Genomic DNA, 13,772 nt, shown 5'->3' on the forward strand with positions numbered 1-13,772 from the left:
CTCACATCTCCCGCAAATTCTCAAGTGTGGCTGCCGTGCGGCACACGACAGCACACTCAGCGAGGGGTGAATGCATCCCGCAGTCTGAGTGTGTTGTCGTATGCGACAGAGCGTTAACCCTATTGGATGTTCAAAGGAATGTGTAAAATGTTGGGCTTTGTTGTTGTTAGGCAAAAAGGTTGGAGGGTGAAGGTGACGGCATCGCAAGATTGAGAAAAAGGTGGTGTACGCATGGCAAGCTCCAAGAGGTGTTTGGGTCCATCCAACTCAATCACTCACACTTGGTGTTGGATTTATATTATTGATACATGTAACATGATAGGTCATATAATTGGACACATCAACAATGGGATGGGATGGGATCCACTGCTAGGTGGGTGCACCGATGGCAAATGCACCATCACCATGGTTCAATTTTGAAAGAGGGTGAGTGCTAACTTTTAAGTCCATGACCAAGAATAGTTTGTTTCACATTTGAGGTGACAAGCTCAGTTTTCGACGAAGCTGCCCTGTACGGCACACTCAAATGGAGTAGGACAGAATAGGTCCAAATGCACGGGACCCATTCCTCCGCCGTATAGGGCACCTCACGGAAGACTTTTTTTCCTAAGGCTGGGGATAGACTCTATGGCGTGGTACGATTTTAACACAGGGAACACGTAGGGCAGTGATAGTGTTGTGATGTTCCATATTGAGTTACAAATCTTTAAGCGACAAAAATGGTGAAAATAGGGAGGAAATTTCCAGATGTGAACATCTTCAATAATTATAAAAAGGTAGTTTACATAGATATGTATCCATGGTTTCTGGGGAAAAAAATAGGGGATGATAAATTTTGGAGGGGCTAAATCTTTCAAACAAAGAATTTCCCGGAACAAGTTATTTGGATTTCTTAGTTCTTTCCTCCTCAGCTGCTGCCTTAGCAGCAGATTTGGCTAGGGTGGTGGATTTGAAAGCGCTTTTTGGGTTGAGTGCTTTTCGTATTTTAAAAACAGTCCACGCAGTTCCGACAGCATGTCCTGCTGCATCAAGCCCGTCGTTTGCAGCCTTACCTGCTTGTTCACCATACCTGCAGTACAGACATACTCCAGTGTTTACGTGACTATCACAGAAGCATAAATACCATTGAAAATCGCAAAGTAGTTCATCAACTACTGCTGCTTAAAGATGGGGACAGAATACCCCTTCATCGATACCGGCAACAAACATAAATTGGGTATGGAACTAAGGGTTAACTTGTTGATCCGAAGCCAACACAAATGTCAATAGCCTCTTGCAATGCATCCCTAATATGTAGTGAGCCAAAATGGTAGGTCTACTGTCCACATGAATCATGTATATCTTTTCAGTCTTTATTTGTTTCATTTATGCTACATTACTCAAGCATCATGCATCTGGTGAATCTTACCTGTGGGAGACGAGGTCAGTTGTTACAGTAGATGACGTTGACATGACATTTTTCCCGGCTACTTCAACAGCATCGCACACTTTGCCTAATTACATGAAAATATAAACAATTAAAATTCTACCGTATGATTGAAAACGGTCATGTAATGATTATAGAAACAGAAAATGTAAAGATACTTAATAGATCACCTATGATGGCACATTAAATCTTAATACCTTATAGTCAAGGTTTTGGCTAAATACATGGCAACTCGCCATGATAGTCGGAAAAAAAAAAAAAATCTTTAGCTGCAAGAAAATCCACCCTTCAGTAAAGGGTCAAAAGAACATTTTCGGTCTGATACTGAACTAAGAAATAGTTATCATCACCACTCTTATAATTTATGAAACCCGCAAGAGACCCAGGGTTTCACTCTAAGCTGCAATGAAATGTCACATATATACAGACAATTTGTGTATCATTCAGAGTGGAAGTATTAATTAAACCAAGATAGGAAGTAGGAACTGCAGAACAAAAGCTCTAATTAAAAAAAAAGTAATATCTTTTATTAAACAGAGAATCAAAATCAAGGTATGGAGATAATCAACGTACAAAATCCATCCAGCGATGCTAGCAAAATTTCCCCAGGCAGATGACGGAAGAACTTCTTTCCCAGTTTGGAATTTACCACCGAACTTGTTAAGTATCCGGAAACTTTCAAAACCCCAGAAAGGACACCAGCTGCAACTTTCTGTGTCGTTTTGCTCACCTTCTTAACCCTACAGCAGAACAAGTAAAGGTTAAGTTTTTATCAAAATGATTCTACAGACTCCAGAAAGAAAAGTGCAAGGACCCAAACACTCGACTAGAAGATGAGACCCTTGTTGTCGGTATAATCAATGTTCATAGACAGAGCTGTAGAACAATAAGGCAATGTCCAGATACTTGCAACTAATATCTTTCCTGGATCCTACAAGAACATGAGAAGATAAAGGACCAAATTCCAAATACGAAAATTAGTCTCGGGCATGTATCTAAGTACGAAATCAGATTCATAATTTTTCCGCAATTAATCTGAATTAACATGTCAAGAGGTTCAATAAAAATGCGCATTGCAATATACAATATAAAACTTTTATGTTTCCATGGAATATTTCACTTGGCCTTAGCATTCGGATACCTGAGAGAAACAACCAAAACAAGACATTTAGCATTTATTCCTCAGAAACAGACAACCAGGAGTAATGCATCCATCAAAGACACAAACAACATCAGAGACAAAGTACATATCCAAATCACAAGCAAAAACAACAACAGAAATTTTATACCTTTTAATCCTCCTCATGGTTTGGGGACTGACTTCCTTGTTCGACCGCGGGTCCATCCGCTTCTTCATAACCTCATTCCCCAATTTCAACCTCTCCACCGTCACATCCCCACACCACAATATGCCCTTGATCAGCTGGCCCGACCCGGCTGCGATCAACTTGGCAGCCCTCCCATTGTAATCCTCCACATTCGGCGCCAATGTGGTCCAATATGCGGCGCTCCGCTCCTCCAACTCCTTTTTCTTCTCCGAGCTCAACTCCTCCGGCGAGGTCTCCAACGCCAGGGTATCGTCCAACGCTTCCCCTTTCTTCTTCGCCTTATCTGAAACCTTCTGAACCGAAAAACTGCAGTAACTCTTCAAAATCCCATCCAATTCCTTCACTAATCCCTCCTGCCCTTTCGACGCAATCGTCAATCCGTAGTTCAAAAAATTGTCCGGATCGTTTGTCTTCGCTTTCGCGTCCGATCCGGGCCCGGAGTCGGAATCCGGCGGGGCGTAGAGAGAGAAGAAGTAATGCGAGTCGTCGAGCTTCACGGCGCCTTCGTCCTTAGCCAGAGGCCACTGGATCTCGTCGCCGACTCGGGCGAGGATGGCGACGATGTCATCGCCCTGGACGAGGCGTATGATCCTGAAGTCGCCGGAGGCGAGCTCAACACTGTAGTGCGTGTCGATTAAATTAACAATGGCGCCGGGGATTTTGATGAGGACCTCTTCGGTGGCCACAGGTGGTGCCGACGGTGGAGCCTCGGGTGGAGCCGATGCCTCAGGCGGAGCAGAGGGGTGGTATTGGTAGGTAGGGTTAGGGCTTTCGGGGAATAGATTTTCGTAGAGGTCTTTCATGTCGAGGGAAGGGTAGAGATTTGGGGCTGAGGAGGTAGGGATTGAAGGTGCTTCTGGGTTCGAGTGGATGATCTCCGGGTAGAGGTGCTGTTTGGAAGCAGGGTTAGGGTTCGCCATGGCTGTGATTTCTTCTATTTGTCTATGATGGGAGAAGATTAGGGTTTCAGGCGATGCGAAATGATGGAGGAAGAAGATGTATGGGACCTTGGCGATCGGACTTTTCTCGAGATGGTGAACTGAGTTGGCATGACACGTGGCGGTTTTATGGTAATGCCAAGTAGGATTAAGGGAAGGTTACCTTCCCGCGCGTATACCTGTAGTAACGATTTTTTTGTTTTTATCTTTTTTGTATTTTTAGAAGGACAAAAAGGAAAAAAGGAACATAACCGCCGCCAACGACCTACCTACGCAAACACCCAACAACCAAAACAACCACAAGCCGGAAACGCAACGCCTTTCTCATTTTCGAAGCCCGAAAGCATGTTTTCGCTCTTTTGGGATAAATTTGACGGTTACATATTGCCATTAGCTAAATACTCAAATGTATAAAATCACGAACTATAATTAAAATAAAATGTAAAAAATTGAAATTTACACACTAGTTGATACTCTCTAATATAAGTGAGTTCCTTGTTACAAACCACACGTACAATGGCACGACAAATCAATATTCATCGAGTTGTGTTTATTCATCTTTAACCTGAATTACTGATTTCATAGCTCCGTTGTCTTCTCTCATCCTCATCATGTGAACCATATGGAGTACAGTTTAGCTCTCAGACCCCAAGTTGGAAAATGAGCTGGAAGCATCTCTGGTTGACATGATGAGTGACAAAGACAACTGGTATGAATTTGGTGCAGGTAGGTTTGGACAAGGATTGTCTGCCCTCCCGCTTCCCGTGCCCTCTTGTTTTGTGTGTTCACGGTTAAGCCAGATCAACATTTTATATTGTTTTTTTATAGAGATAATAAGACAAAAATGAATAGTAATATAAAATGTTGACGTGGCTTAACCGTGACCACACAAAATAGAAGGACATAGGAAGTGGGAGGGCAGACAATCCTTGTCCGGTAGGTTTTCCTCCCATCAAACTCCAGCAATGACAGAACCAATACAAAGTTGAGATAATTTTTAAAGGAAAACTAATGAAAAGTCCAAAAAAACTTTTTTTTTTAACGAAAAGCATTTTTTAAAGGTATAGTGAATAGTATCAGTTAAAGGTAAAAATGTGATTTTTCGTTAAAAGTGAATAGTACCGAGAGTGTTTTGTTAAAACTCCCAATTTTTAAGCTAGAAAACATCAAATGTGACAGATAATTAACACGGCACATGTTTTGATAATCTAATAATATGATATTTAATACTCATTTTGTTTTAATGTGTTGTATAGATTTATTTCTAGGAGGAGTGCGAAGGCTCAGTCGAGTGTGAATGACTGTAAACAGTTGATGCATATGCGACCTACAATCCAACAACGGTTCACGTAGCGTAGGTCTTGTTGCTAGTTGAATAAACAACGACATACTAGAGATAAATGTTTTAGTCGATGCACGGATGTTTTATCACTACCAACAAAATGAGAAGGAAGCCACTCAGTAATCAGTAATTACTCAATAACCATTAACAACTAAGAACACAAAGCAAAAATAGCGTCGTTGGTAACAATACAAATATCAATTCAATGCAAGATACATTTCAATGTTGCACATTTTTTGCTGGAACGCCATCAGTTTATCTGAAGCCGTCTGAAGCAAACATGATAAAGATCAATGTACTGGTGTAAAAACGGAGCTTTCTGACCTGGCGAACAAACATTGATCCAAAGTTCAATCATAACCCGAGTAGAGAGACGATCACTAAAGGTTGGAGAGGTTTGCTGCCTAATTAGAGGCATCTTTCAGCACAAGTTGGCAACGGACATGAACTGGGTGAATTCAGCAAACGAAACCTGCCTTTGAAAAGACAACTCCAGACATGCATCATTTCTCCTCCTCTTTTGGTGGTTTGTCTTCGTTCTTCTTCTGATCAGGCTTAGAGAACAAACAAAACCAAATCAGCAAATAACAGGAACGAGTATACTTTAATCGCACAAGTAAATCCAGGAAAAATAAATCATATTATGTTAGGAAAAGATACAGAACTTATGTGATAGGTGTGTAACTCAAGAATGATTTTTCAGCCTAGACCCGACACCTAGGTGCTCCAGTTGAGCATCTTCGACAAATGTTGTGTATAAAAAGCACTTGAAGTTAATTGAGGCTATTCCAAGAGGCCTAAAGATTGAAGCACTAAAGCATTTAAGATGATATAAACCTAGATGTGGCTACCATAGGGGTTCAAAAGAAGCCGGGATAATGTTAGAACTCTTGATATGGATCAAGCCTGTAGCTGACCTAACTTGTCCACAAATTCCACTAAAGCATAAGCACTCAGTTGGATACACAGATAAAACGCTCAGAAAAGTACTGCTCATCTTAATGTTTCTAGAGTGATGGCCGATTCAATATCACATCAATAACTGTCAATGACATGTTTATATTCATTTTGGCCAGAAAATAATATTAGCACTCACCAGTTGAGAGCTTTTCAAAGTTAAATAACAAGTTAAGGACTAGACCTATTGGACTATTACTATTTTCTTCCATTCATAAAACATACTCGGAAGTTTGATAATCTCACCTCTGACTGGTTTTGCATTGAAGCAAGCAAATCTTTAACTGAAGGATCATTTGGGTCAACCCCTGGAAGCTGCAAGAAACATTTAAATGTCATGTGTCAATTCACTAGAAGAGAAGCTTTTATACTGCATTTCTCTCTAGGGAAGGAAAGAAAAAAAATGGGGGACTGTTGTTGAAATACCGAGGCAAGGATGGAAGACACAAAAGACTGGTCGGCCAGTAATTTACTCATATCTTTCTCGCTACCAGAATCCTTTTCCCCTTCCTGAACAGACATTTGAAGAGCTGCAAGCACCAAATATTGGGAATTAAAGCCAAATACTTATTTTGATAACGGTAATGATAGTGATAAATTACAGAATATGCGACAGAAGAATACTGTTAGTTAAATTAACCAAGACAGTTCTATCTCACATGCTCAGAATTTCAGGATTTCTGCCAGTTGTTAAATGGACAGAGCCAAATGGTGCATACACAACCCATTTTTCAGAAGTGAATGACTCCAAAACGAGTAGCACATTCTTACTAAATGGTTAAAGCTTCCCATTTTCTGCAATAGCACATTACTCTAGGTTCCTAGTCCAACCACTGAGAAATTACAACAAACTAACATTTTTCTTCAACCTATGCATCCCATACATGAATGGAGTATGGTAAAATATAAAAACTCACCTAGAGCCAACTCTGGATCAGTTGCCTCAGACATATCTGTGTCTCGAATATCATCACTGGAGACAGGTTCATCCATCGACATTGCAAGGGCCTGTTGTAGCAGGGCATTCTCATCATCCTGTTGTCCATTTATGGTTAGTTAACATAGAACATAATGAGTTCTCTTTCATGCTAAGGACAAAACAAAAGATAAGGCATAACAAAGAATTAAAGACATTTAAAATAACCCAAGAACAGAATCAATCAGAACTTAAGGGTTCTAGCAAACTTCACAGTATGTTAGGGCAATAGAACATATTTTTCTTGTAATGCTACACCCTCACTGACCCTCTTATTTAAAAAATAAAGAAGAACATGAAAATAAAGAATGGGCACCTACCATGAAATCACTACTCTTATTCTCAGCTTCAGAAGTTCCAACACTGGCACGATCAGTCATCGTTGCATCTTGTGAGCTGGATTGCCCCTCCCCTCCTTTTTCCTGTTTAGCAACATCCTCGGATGCCTTTTTAGCAGCTGCTTCTTGTCTGGCCCTCTCTTCTTCCATTGAAACTCTAAGAGCAAGGGCAAGCTCAGGATCCAGGTTTGGATCCACACCGAAATCAAAACCAGAGACACCACCTGCGGCAGCAGCAGCTGCTGCTGCTGCAAAGCCACTTCCGCCTTCCCCATCTCCAGTGAAGATAGGTGTACTGCCACAATAGAAAAGAAAACATAAACAAAAATTCCAAGGGTAAAGTTTACCAATCCTCCATGAACCGTATTTAGTAACCTATATTAGTTTTTGAAGTTCAAAATTCGACACTCAAGCCCCTAAATGACATCGATGTTTTCATTCATCCAAATCCTAACTTTTGAACCAAGGTGGTCTATAACTAAGTGCTATAGTACCACTGAATTGAGCACTTTGCTATAAAATATCAACAAAAGTTAAGTTTTGGATCAACTAAAAAAAAAGTTTGTTAACTAGAAGATTAAGAGTTACATTTATGGATTTTCATATAAAAAGTGTCATATTTAAAGTTTTTTTTCAAATAAAAGAGTGTTACATTTAAAGTTCAGGGTGCTAATATGAGACCCAAGTACAGTTCAGGGGTATTCACTCAACTTGTAAGGATTAAAACTTAACGAAATTGAGGAAGCAATAAAAAAACTGACCTTATAAGTACATCAGAAAGAGCACTTGGACCTGCTGGTACATGAACAATGTGGCTGGTGTCATTATTGTTCACAGCAGCAAGTAGTGCTTCTAGCTTCTCTGTCTTAGCTTCATCTTCTTCACCAAAATTGACAATATCAAGGGCCACACTGTTCTTCTTTAACTTCCTTCCAATCATCTCTAAAAGCTTTTTGTCATGTTTGACAGTACTGAAACACACATAAGTCAAAATGATCAATATGTAAGTAACTAGCAAATACCAAAATGAAAAGAAAAGCATGGCTTGGATTATGAACCTTCCAGCAAACACAATAATCCTCTGTTGCTGTTTCTTATTTTGGCGATGCTTAAGAGCCAATTGAGCCACCTGAATGCCAGCAGCCAGGTTCATCTCACCACCTATTTCTAAACCTAGATTTTCAAAAGGGGTCAAAATATCAATGAATGCATTCTATTATAGATAACAAGCAAGACTCACTAAAAATGAGAATGAGGATGTAGTCAATAAGGAGTCCCAACATTGAAACGTTCAAAACTTCAATAACACTACAAATCATATGTGTGAGAAATTAAAGTAAAAGCACTTACCATGCATGCATGCCAGAATCTTGCCAAGATCACTGGTTGGAGTGACCAAAACACGAACACCTTTTCCTGCCATGGTGAGAATTCCTACTGTATTCTCCGGATTAGACTGTAGACAAAAACCCATATGATTTCACTTCAGATTGAAAACCAAGAAGAAACCATTACGATCATATATCTGAACAACAACCAAAACCCAACCACAAAAAGCTCCTCTCTTTCCCTCTCTCGAAGCAATGAACGCACCAGAACACAGTCAAATGACAATCTACCAATATGTAAACAACAGAACGGCAATTCAAATCCCAAAAGTTACATAATTCCAATGAAGAAATGTTTTTTGGGAGATCATCTATAATCAACTAATGCAAAAGTTAACCTGAGCTCAACCTGCTAAGGCATTCGAAGTTTTCCTATCCTATCTCGAACTACCCAACAACCAACCAAACAATTACGGAAACAATTAGCAATAAAAAAATAGAAATCATAAATCTTTACCTGGGTTTTAGCTCCGCAAATCAGATTAACAGCATCGGCCTGAGCTAGAAACCTGGACGGAGCGTAATCACCGTTCCGCATCCATTCCGAATTATCAATGCAGATCATTGTCGCCTGTCCAGCGAAGCAACCCGAGCAATTATACGAACAAAATAACCAAAATTAAAACCCTAATTCGCGAGAAAGACGAAGAATTTGGGGAATTTGAACTTGCAGTGCGGAAATTAATCGAGGTCGTGAAGGGAAATTAGGGTTTCGGAACTCTTACCTCGAGCACCATGGTTGCAGATTGCGGAGAAAGATCGAGACAGTTTGATCGAGAAGAAAATATAAGTGAGAAGTCCTCTCCTGTCAGTTCTAAGTATATTTTTGTATTTCTCCTTATCAGGTGCGGACCAGGATTTTCGAGTGAAAGCTGTACAGAAAAGTCTACCAATGACATGCTGCCACGTAAGGTTTGAGTCCTTAGTATGGAACCCCGATCCTCTCCGGACCCAAAAATCTGAGCCTAAGGATCAAGTGATCCAGGCCGTTGAAATTTGATCAAACGGCTACAATTATTATACCTTTAAAGGGCCCCTGTTTGTAACCATTTGATCAAATTTCAACGGTCAGGATCATTTGATCATTAGGCTCAGTTTTTTGGGATCTGGAGAGGATATGGGTTCCTTGGTATGGCCTAAAGAGGAAATTAAAGGAAAATGATCATCTCCGGATCCTCTTTGTGGGGATCCGATAATGAATCAATCGTGTCCATTCATCATACATCGTACGGTCAGTTTTCGCTAGATACTATTTATATTCAATTTAAAATTTAAAAATGATTTCTAACCACATAATATATAATGAACAGACATGGTTGATTGATCATCTGGATCCCTACAAAGAGGATTCGGAGAGGATCCTATTCCGAAATTAAATGACCTAAGCAGAAAATTATAGTAATGGTATCTCAACTTTAACTAAATTGGAACAATGGTCCCTCAACTAAAATTCATGAACATTTGTCTTTTAACACATCAAAACTTACAACTATGATCATTTGCGTCAACTCCAATAGAACTTTTTTCAAAATGAGTCACTTGCCACGCACGTCAGGTTGAATAAAGGGGCAAATATGAAAAAAAACAAAATAAGAAAATTGTAGTAATGGTCCTTCAACTTTAACTCAAATCAATGGTTCCTCAATTTTAACCCAATTAGAGAAATTGTCATTCAACTTTAACCCAATTGTAGTAATAGTCCTTCCAATATAACTCATTTTGACGGATTTATGACAGAATTGACGAAATAGACCATAAATGCATGTTTTGATAAATTAAAGGACCAATAATCATAAAGAAGCTAATGCTCCAATTAAGTTATAATTAAAGAACCACTACTATAATTTTCTCGGCCCAGAAAGTCTTTGCATGGATATTGGATTGTATTAGCTCAAGCCCATCTATGTCCGATCATTATTCTTCTGGGCCACGCGCTTCTCTAATACTATACAAACTAAACTGAGCTGCATCAGACGCTTCAATTTTTTCAATTTTGAGGTTTGAAATCGATCCAAGAGCTGAGATATCTTATCCTTATAATCTGGATCAAGACTCGCCTAGAGCTGAAAGATCTTATCATCCTCAGCTCGTTTCAAGAGAGTTGTACCATTTGTGGTGCGAGGCCACATACTTTTGAGAGATGTTGAATGAAGGGTTTGCCGTTTCAACAGCTCGCTGCAATGTTAAGACATGGAACTTTCTATGAAGATTCACCCATTGGAATTCCCCTTTCCGTAGCTTAAATGAATTTAACATACATTTATCCTATCATGTGTCAACAAAAATAACCGTAGTTGGAGTCAACAGAATGTTTGCATACTTGTGAATTCATACATTTAATCTAGGAAGGTATTCAATTCAATGTAATCATGGCCGCCTTTGATATTTTAGTACTTCGTATTTCTTTTCTTTTCAAAGTTTAACTAAGGTTCAACGCCGGAATAAGAGGATGAGAGTCGAATTTTCGTCAATATTTGCAATTACGTAACCATGATTTTATTCCCCTTCCTCATACTGGGAAATAACATTCTTCTTCAAGTACATGCCATACACCTTATACACAGAAAATCAGAATATAGATATTGATATTACTTGCTACCCAAGAAATTAGAGCTCTGCTTCTGTTTCCTTCTGCTGGTCCACATCTTCTGCATTTTTTGGTAGCTCATCTTCTGGCTTTTTCTGGTCAGCATCTTCCGGCTTCGTAACAGGAAAATTATGCTTGACCCAAGCAAGATAGCCTCCTCCCATGTTGCTCACATGCTCGAAACCCTATCATTTCATTGACAATCTTCTAAGAATTTGATAGAAATGAAAGAACAAACATGAACACGGTGAAAGGTGGGATCATATGCACAAACAAAACCGGTTACAAACTTTTACTAAAAACATAAAGTCGGGGGACACTAAACAGGGGTTTTTATAAGGCTTATTGTCGGTTTAGTGATCCCCAAATATGCACAAATCGAAACAGATTTGAGAATACGAACAGCAGCCTGAAGATCAGCAGTTGCATAAAGGGATCTGACACCACTTTGACAACCCTGTAAATATAATATCAGTCAGATATTTACCAGAAATATTCTTAGTAAAACGCTACAAGATAAACCATGAAAGTGGACAGTAAAAAAATTACCACAACAAGAAGGTCATCTTTTTTGCAAGCAGATGAAACCTCTTCCAAAAACTGGGGATTTTTCACCCTTCCTAGGTAAAAGAACACATCAAATTCATTACTTTCAAGGTAAATACGAATAAAAAGTAGTGAAAACAGAAGTTACAGCCACCTTCAGGTGTATTGAACATGTAAGGAATGTTCAAAATCTTCTTTGCATCCACATGCCTTTTCTTGTACTCCTCCTCCGTCCTATTACAAATAACATAAATTAAAAACCCAATTGAAAAGTTTGAACTTAGGCCATTTGAGTTTGTTTGTGTAGGAAGTCCTTCTACTCATAAACGCTTTTGCCATAAGTGCACTATTAGAAACACGTTGAAATTTTTATTAAAATTAAAGTAATCCTAGTAAAGCAATTGGAAGTACTTAGAGAATGCGCTCCTTTGTAACACTTTTAAGTATGTAGGAGCGTTTCTAGTTGTCAGAAAACGCTTTTAACTTTTATAGAAGCAGTCCATAACGTGCTGTTACTCTCATAAAGTTCACTAATTTGAGAAAAAAATAAGGAAAAAATAAACCGGAAAGATAGTTCTTTACCTAACTTCCAAATAACCATAGCCAGATTCGAGCAGATGTTTGGCTTCTTGAACATCAACGGTGACAACCTCCGATCCCGAGCTGCAACATAACAGAACAACAATAAAAAACAAACCCAGAAAGCCACCCAGCAAACCAAGAAAACCCCATATAAGAATTTTGGAAAAATAAAATTTAGAAATTAATTTTACTGCAAATCTGGATAGAAAAAGTCACCTTCCAAAAGAACCCATGAGGAAGAACTGCTGTTATATAAGTAGCTCTGGTTTTTGTGGGATCTGGTGGCTGTCTGGTTAATTTCCCGGAAAAACCAGCTGAGGATAGAAAATGTGGGATGGGAGGAATTTAGTTCTTTTTTTGGTGGGGAAGAGTGCCTATAGATAGGGAGCTAGCTAATTGCAGTTCCAGTCACGTAGGGCCACACAACATCATGCCAACCAACGATGAGAACCCACCTTTGATGTGAACATGACCGAATTCATGGCTTATGTACAATAGTGGGTTATGTATGTTAACACTTTATGATAAAATTTTTGTACATAATGTTGGTTCTTTTTTAAACGGACAACTAAAATTTGAAAGAGATTAGTTAGTCAATAATTGAAATCCTAGTTTGAAAAAGGTTAGTAGAAATGAGATTTTCTTAACATCATTTGGTATCGCTTGAACTCAAAATGTGTTCTATTTCTTGAATCTTAATCCTACTAGTCCCATTCGATTCTAGAAACATTTTCTTTTAACGAGTTATTTCTGTATGTGCGTCAAACTATGATTCACATAATTATTTTTATTTAGGAAATTATTATTAGCACTCAAAAAATCTCATTTGACACTCCAAATTTTTTATAATTAGAAAGAAAAATACACTTGTGAACAGTGTAAAATGAGATTTTTGAAGTGCTAATAACAATTCTCATTATTTATTGTAATATAATTATGCAGTTATTCAACCAACACACTTGAGAACCATTTTTTTTTTTTTCACAAACAATAAAGTTAGTAGGTCAAATTGTTAGTTGTTGAAGGAGAGCATAATCGTTGGGGATCGAACCTGCAACAAAGTGCATATGCATCATGGACTTGGATTGTCTGCCCTCCTAGTTGTGGTGCCCTTCCATGCCCTCCTATTTTGTGCGGTCACGGTTAAGCCACGTCAATATTTTATATTTTTATTATTTTTTGTCTTATTATTTTATTAAAAAATTAATATAAAATATTGACGTGGCTTAACCGTGACCGCACAAAATAGGAGGGCATGGAAGGGCACCATAACTAAGAGGGCAGATAATCCAAGTCCATGCATCATTGCTTTGTGCTACTGCTGTAAAGTGCCATCTGACTTTGAAGAATGGATTTGGCCTTTG

At 38.8% G+C, this 13,772-nt stretch overlaps 3 protein-coding genes across 4 annotated transcripts; all 3 read right to left on the reverse strand.

Moving 5' to 3' along the window:
• Window positions 1-729: 729 nt before the first annotated feature.
• On the reverse strand, window positions 730-3,790 carry LOC103401062 (protein EARLY-RESPONSIVE TO DEHYDRATION 7, chloroplastic-like). The gene is made up of 4 exons (XM_008339769.4): window positions 2,716-3,790; window positions 2,000-2,166; window positions 1,409-1,493; window positions 730-1,069 (listed from the first exon to the last, which is right to left on the reverse strand). The coding sequence occupies exons 1-4, from the start codon at window positions 3,672-3,674 to the stop codon at window positions 880-882; spliced, it is 1,401 nt and encodes a 466-aa protein (XP_008337991.2). The 5' UTR covers window positions 3,675-3,790; the 3' UTR covers window positions 730-879.
• A 1,364-nt stretch (window positions 3,791-5,154) lies between these two features.
• LOC114821577 (26S proteasome non-ATPase regulatory subunit 4 homolog) lies at window positions 5,155-9,529 on the reverse strand. Its single transcript, XM_029094310.2, has 10 exons — window positions 9,419-9,529; window positions 9,151-9,264; window positions 8,656-8,761; window positions 8,364-8,478; window positions 8,067-8,276; window positions 7,288-7,600; window positions 6,909-7,026; window positions 6,418-6,521; window positions 6,238-6,306; window positions 5,155-5,588 (listed from the first exon to the last, which is right to left on the reverse strand). Exons 1-10 carry the CDS (start codon window positions 9,428-9,430, stop codon window positions 5,538-5,540), a joined length of 1,212 nt encoding a protein of 403 aa, XP_028950143.1. The 5' UTR covers window positions 9,431-9,529; the 3' UTR covers window positions 5,155-5,537.
• Window positions 9,530-11,154: 1,625 nt separating this feature from the next.
• On the reverse strand, window positions 11,155-12,870 carry LOC103407045 (thiosulfate sulfurtransferase 18). Of its 2 annotated transcripts, none has more exons than XM_029093944.2 (6): window positions 12,625-12,870; window positions 12,409-12,489; window positions 11,981-12,060; window positions 11,830-11,900; window positions 11,684-11,737; window positions 11,155-11,465 (listed from the first exon to the last, which is right to left on the reverse strand). In XM_029093944.2, the coding sequence occupies exons 1-6, from the start codon at window positions 12,639-12,641 to the stop codon at window positions 11,301-11,303; spliced, it is 468 nt and encodes a 155-aa protein (XP_028949777.2). In that variant the 5' UTR covers window positions 12,642-12,870; the 3' UTR covers window positions 11,155-11,300. The 2 variants fall into 2 exon arrangements, with proteins under 2 accessions (XP_028949777.2, XP_070670870.1); XM_070814769.1 differs by having other exon boundaries at window positions 11,606-11,737; window positions 12,625-12,856.
• Window positions 12,871-13,772: the final 902 nt, after the last annotated feature.

The sequence above is a fragment of the Malus domestica genome, chromosome 15 (genome assembly GCF_042453785.1).
Source record: "Malus domestica chromosome 15, GDT2T_hap1".
Lineage (NCBI taxonomy): Eukaryota > Viridiplantae > Streptophyta > Magnoliopsida > Rosales > Rosaceae > Malus > Malus domestica.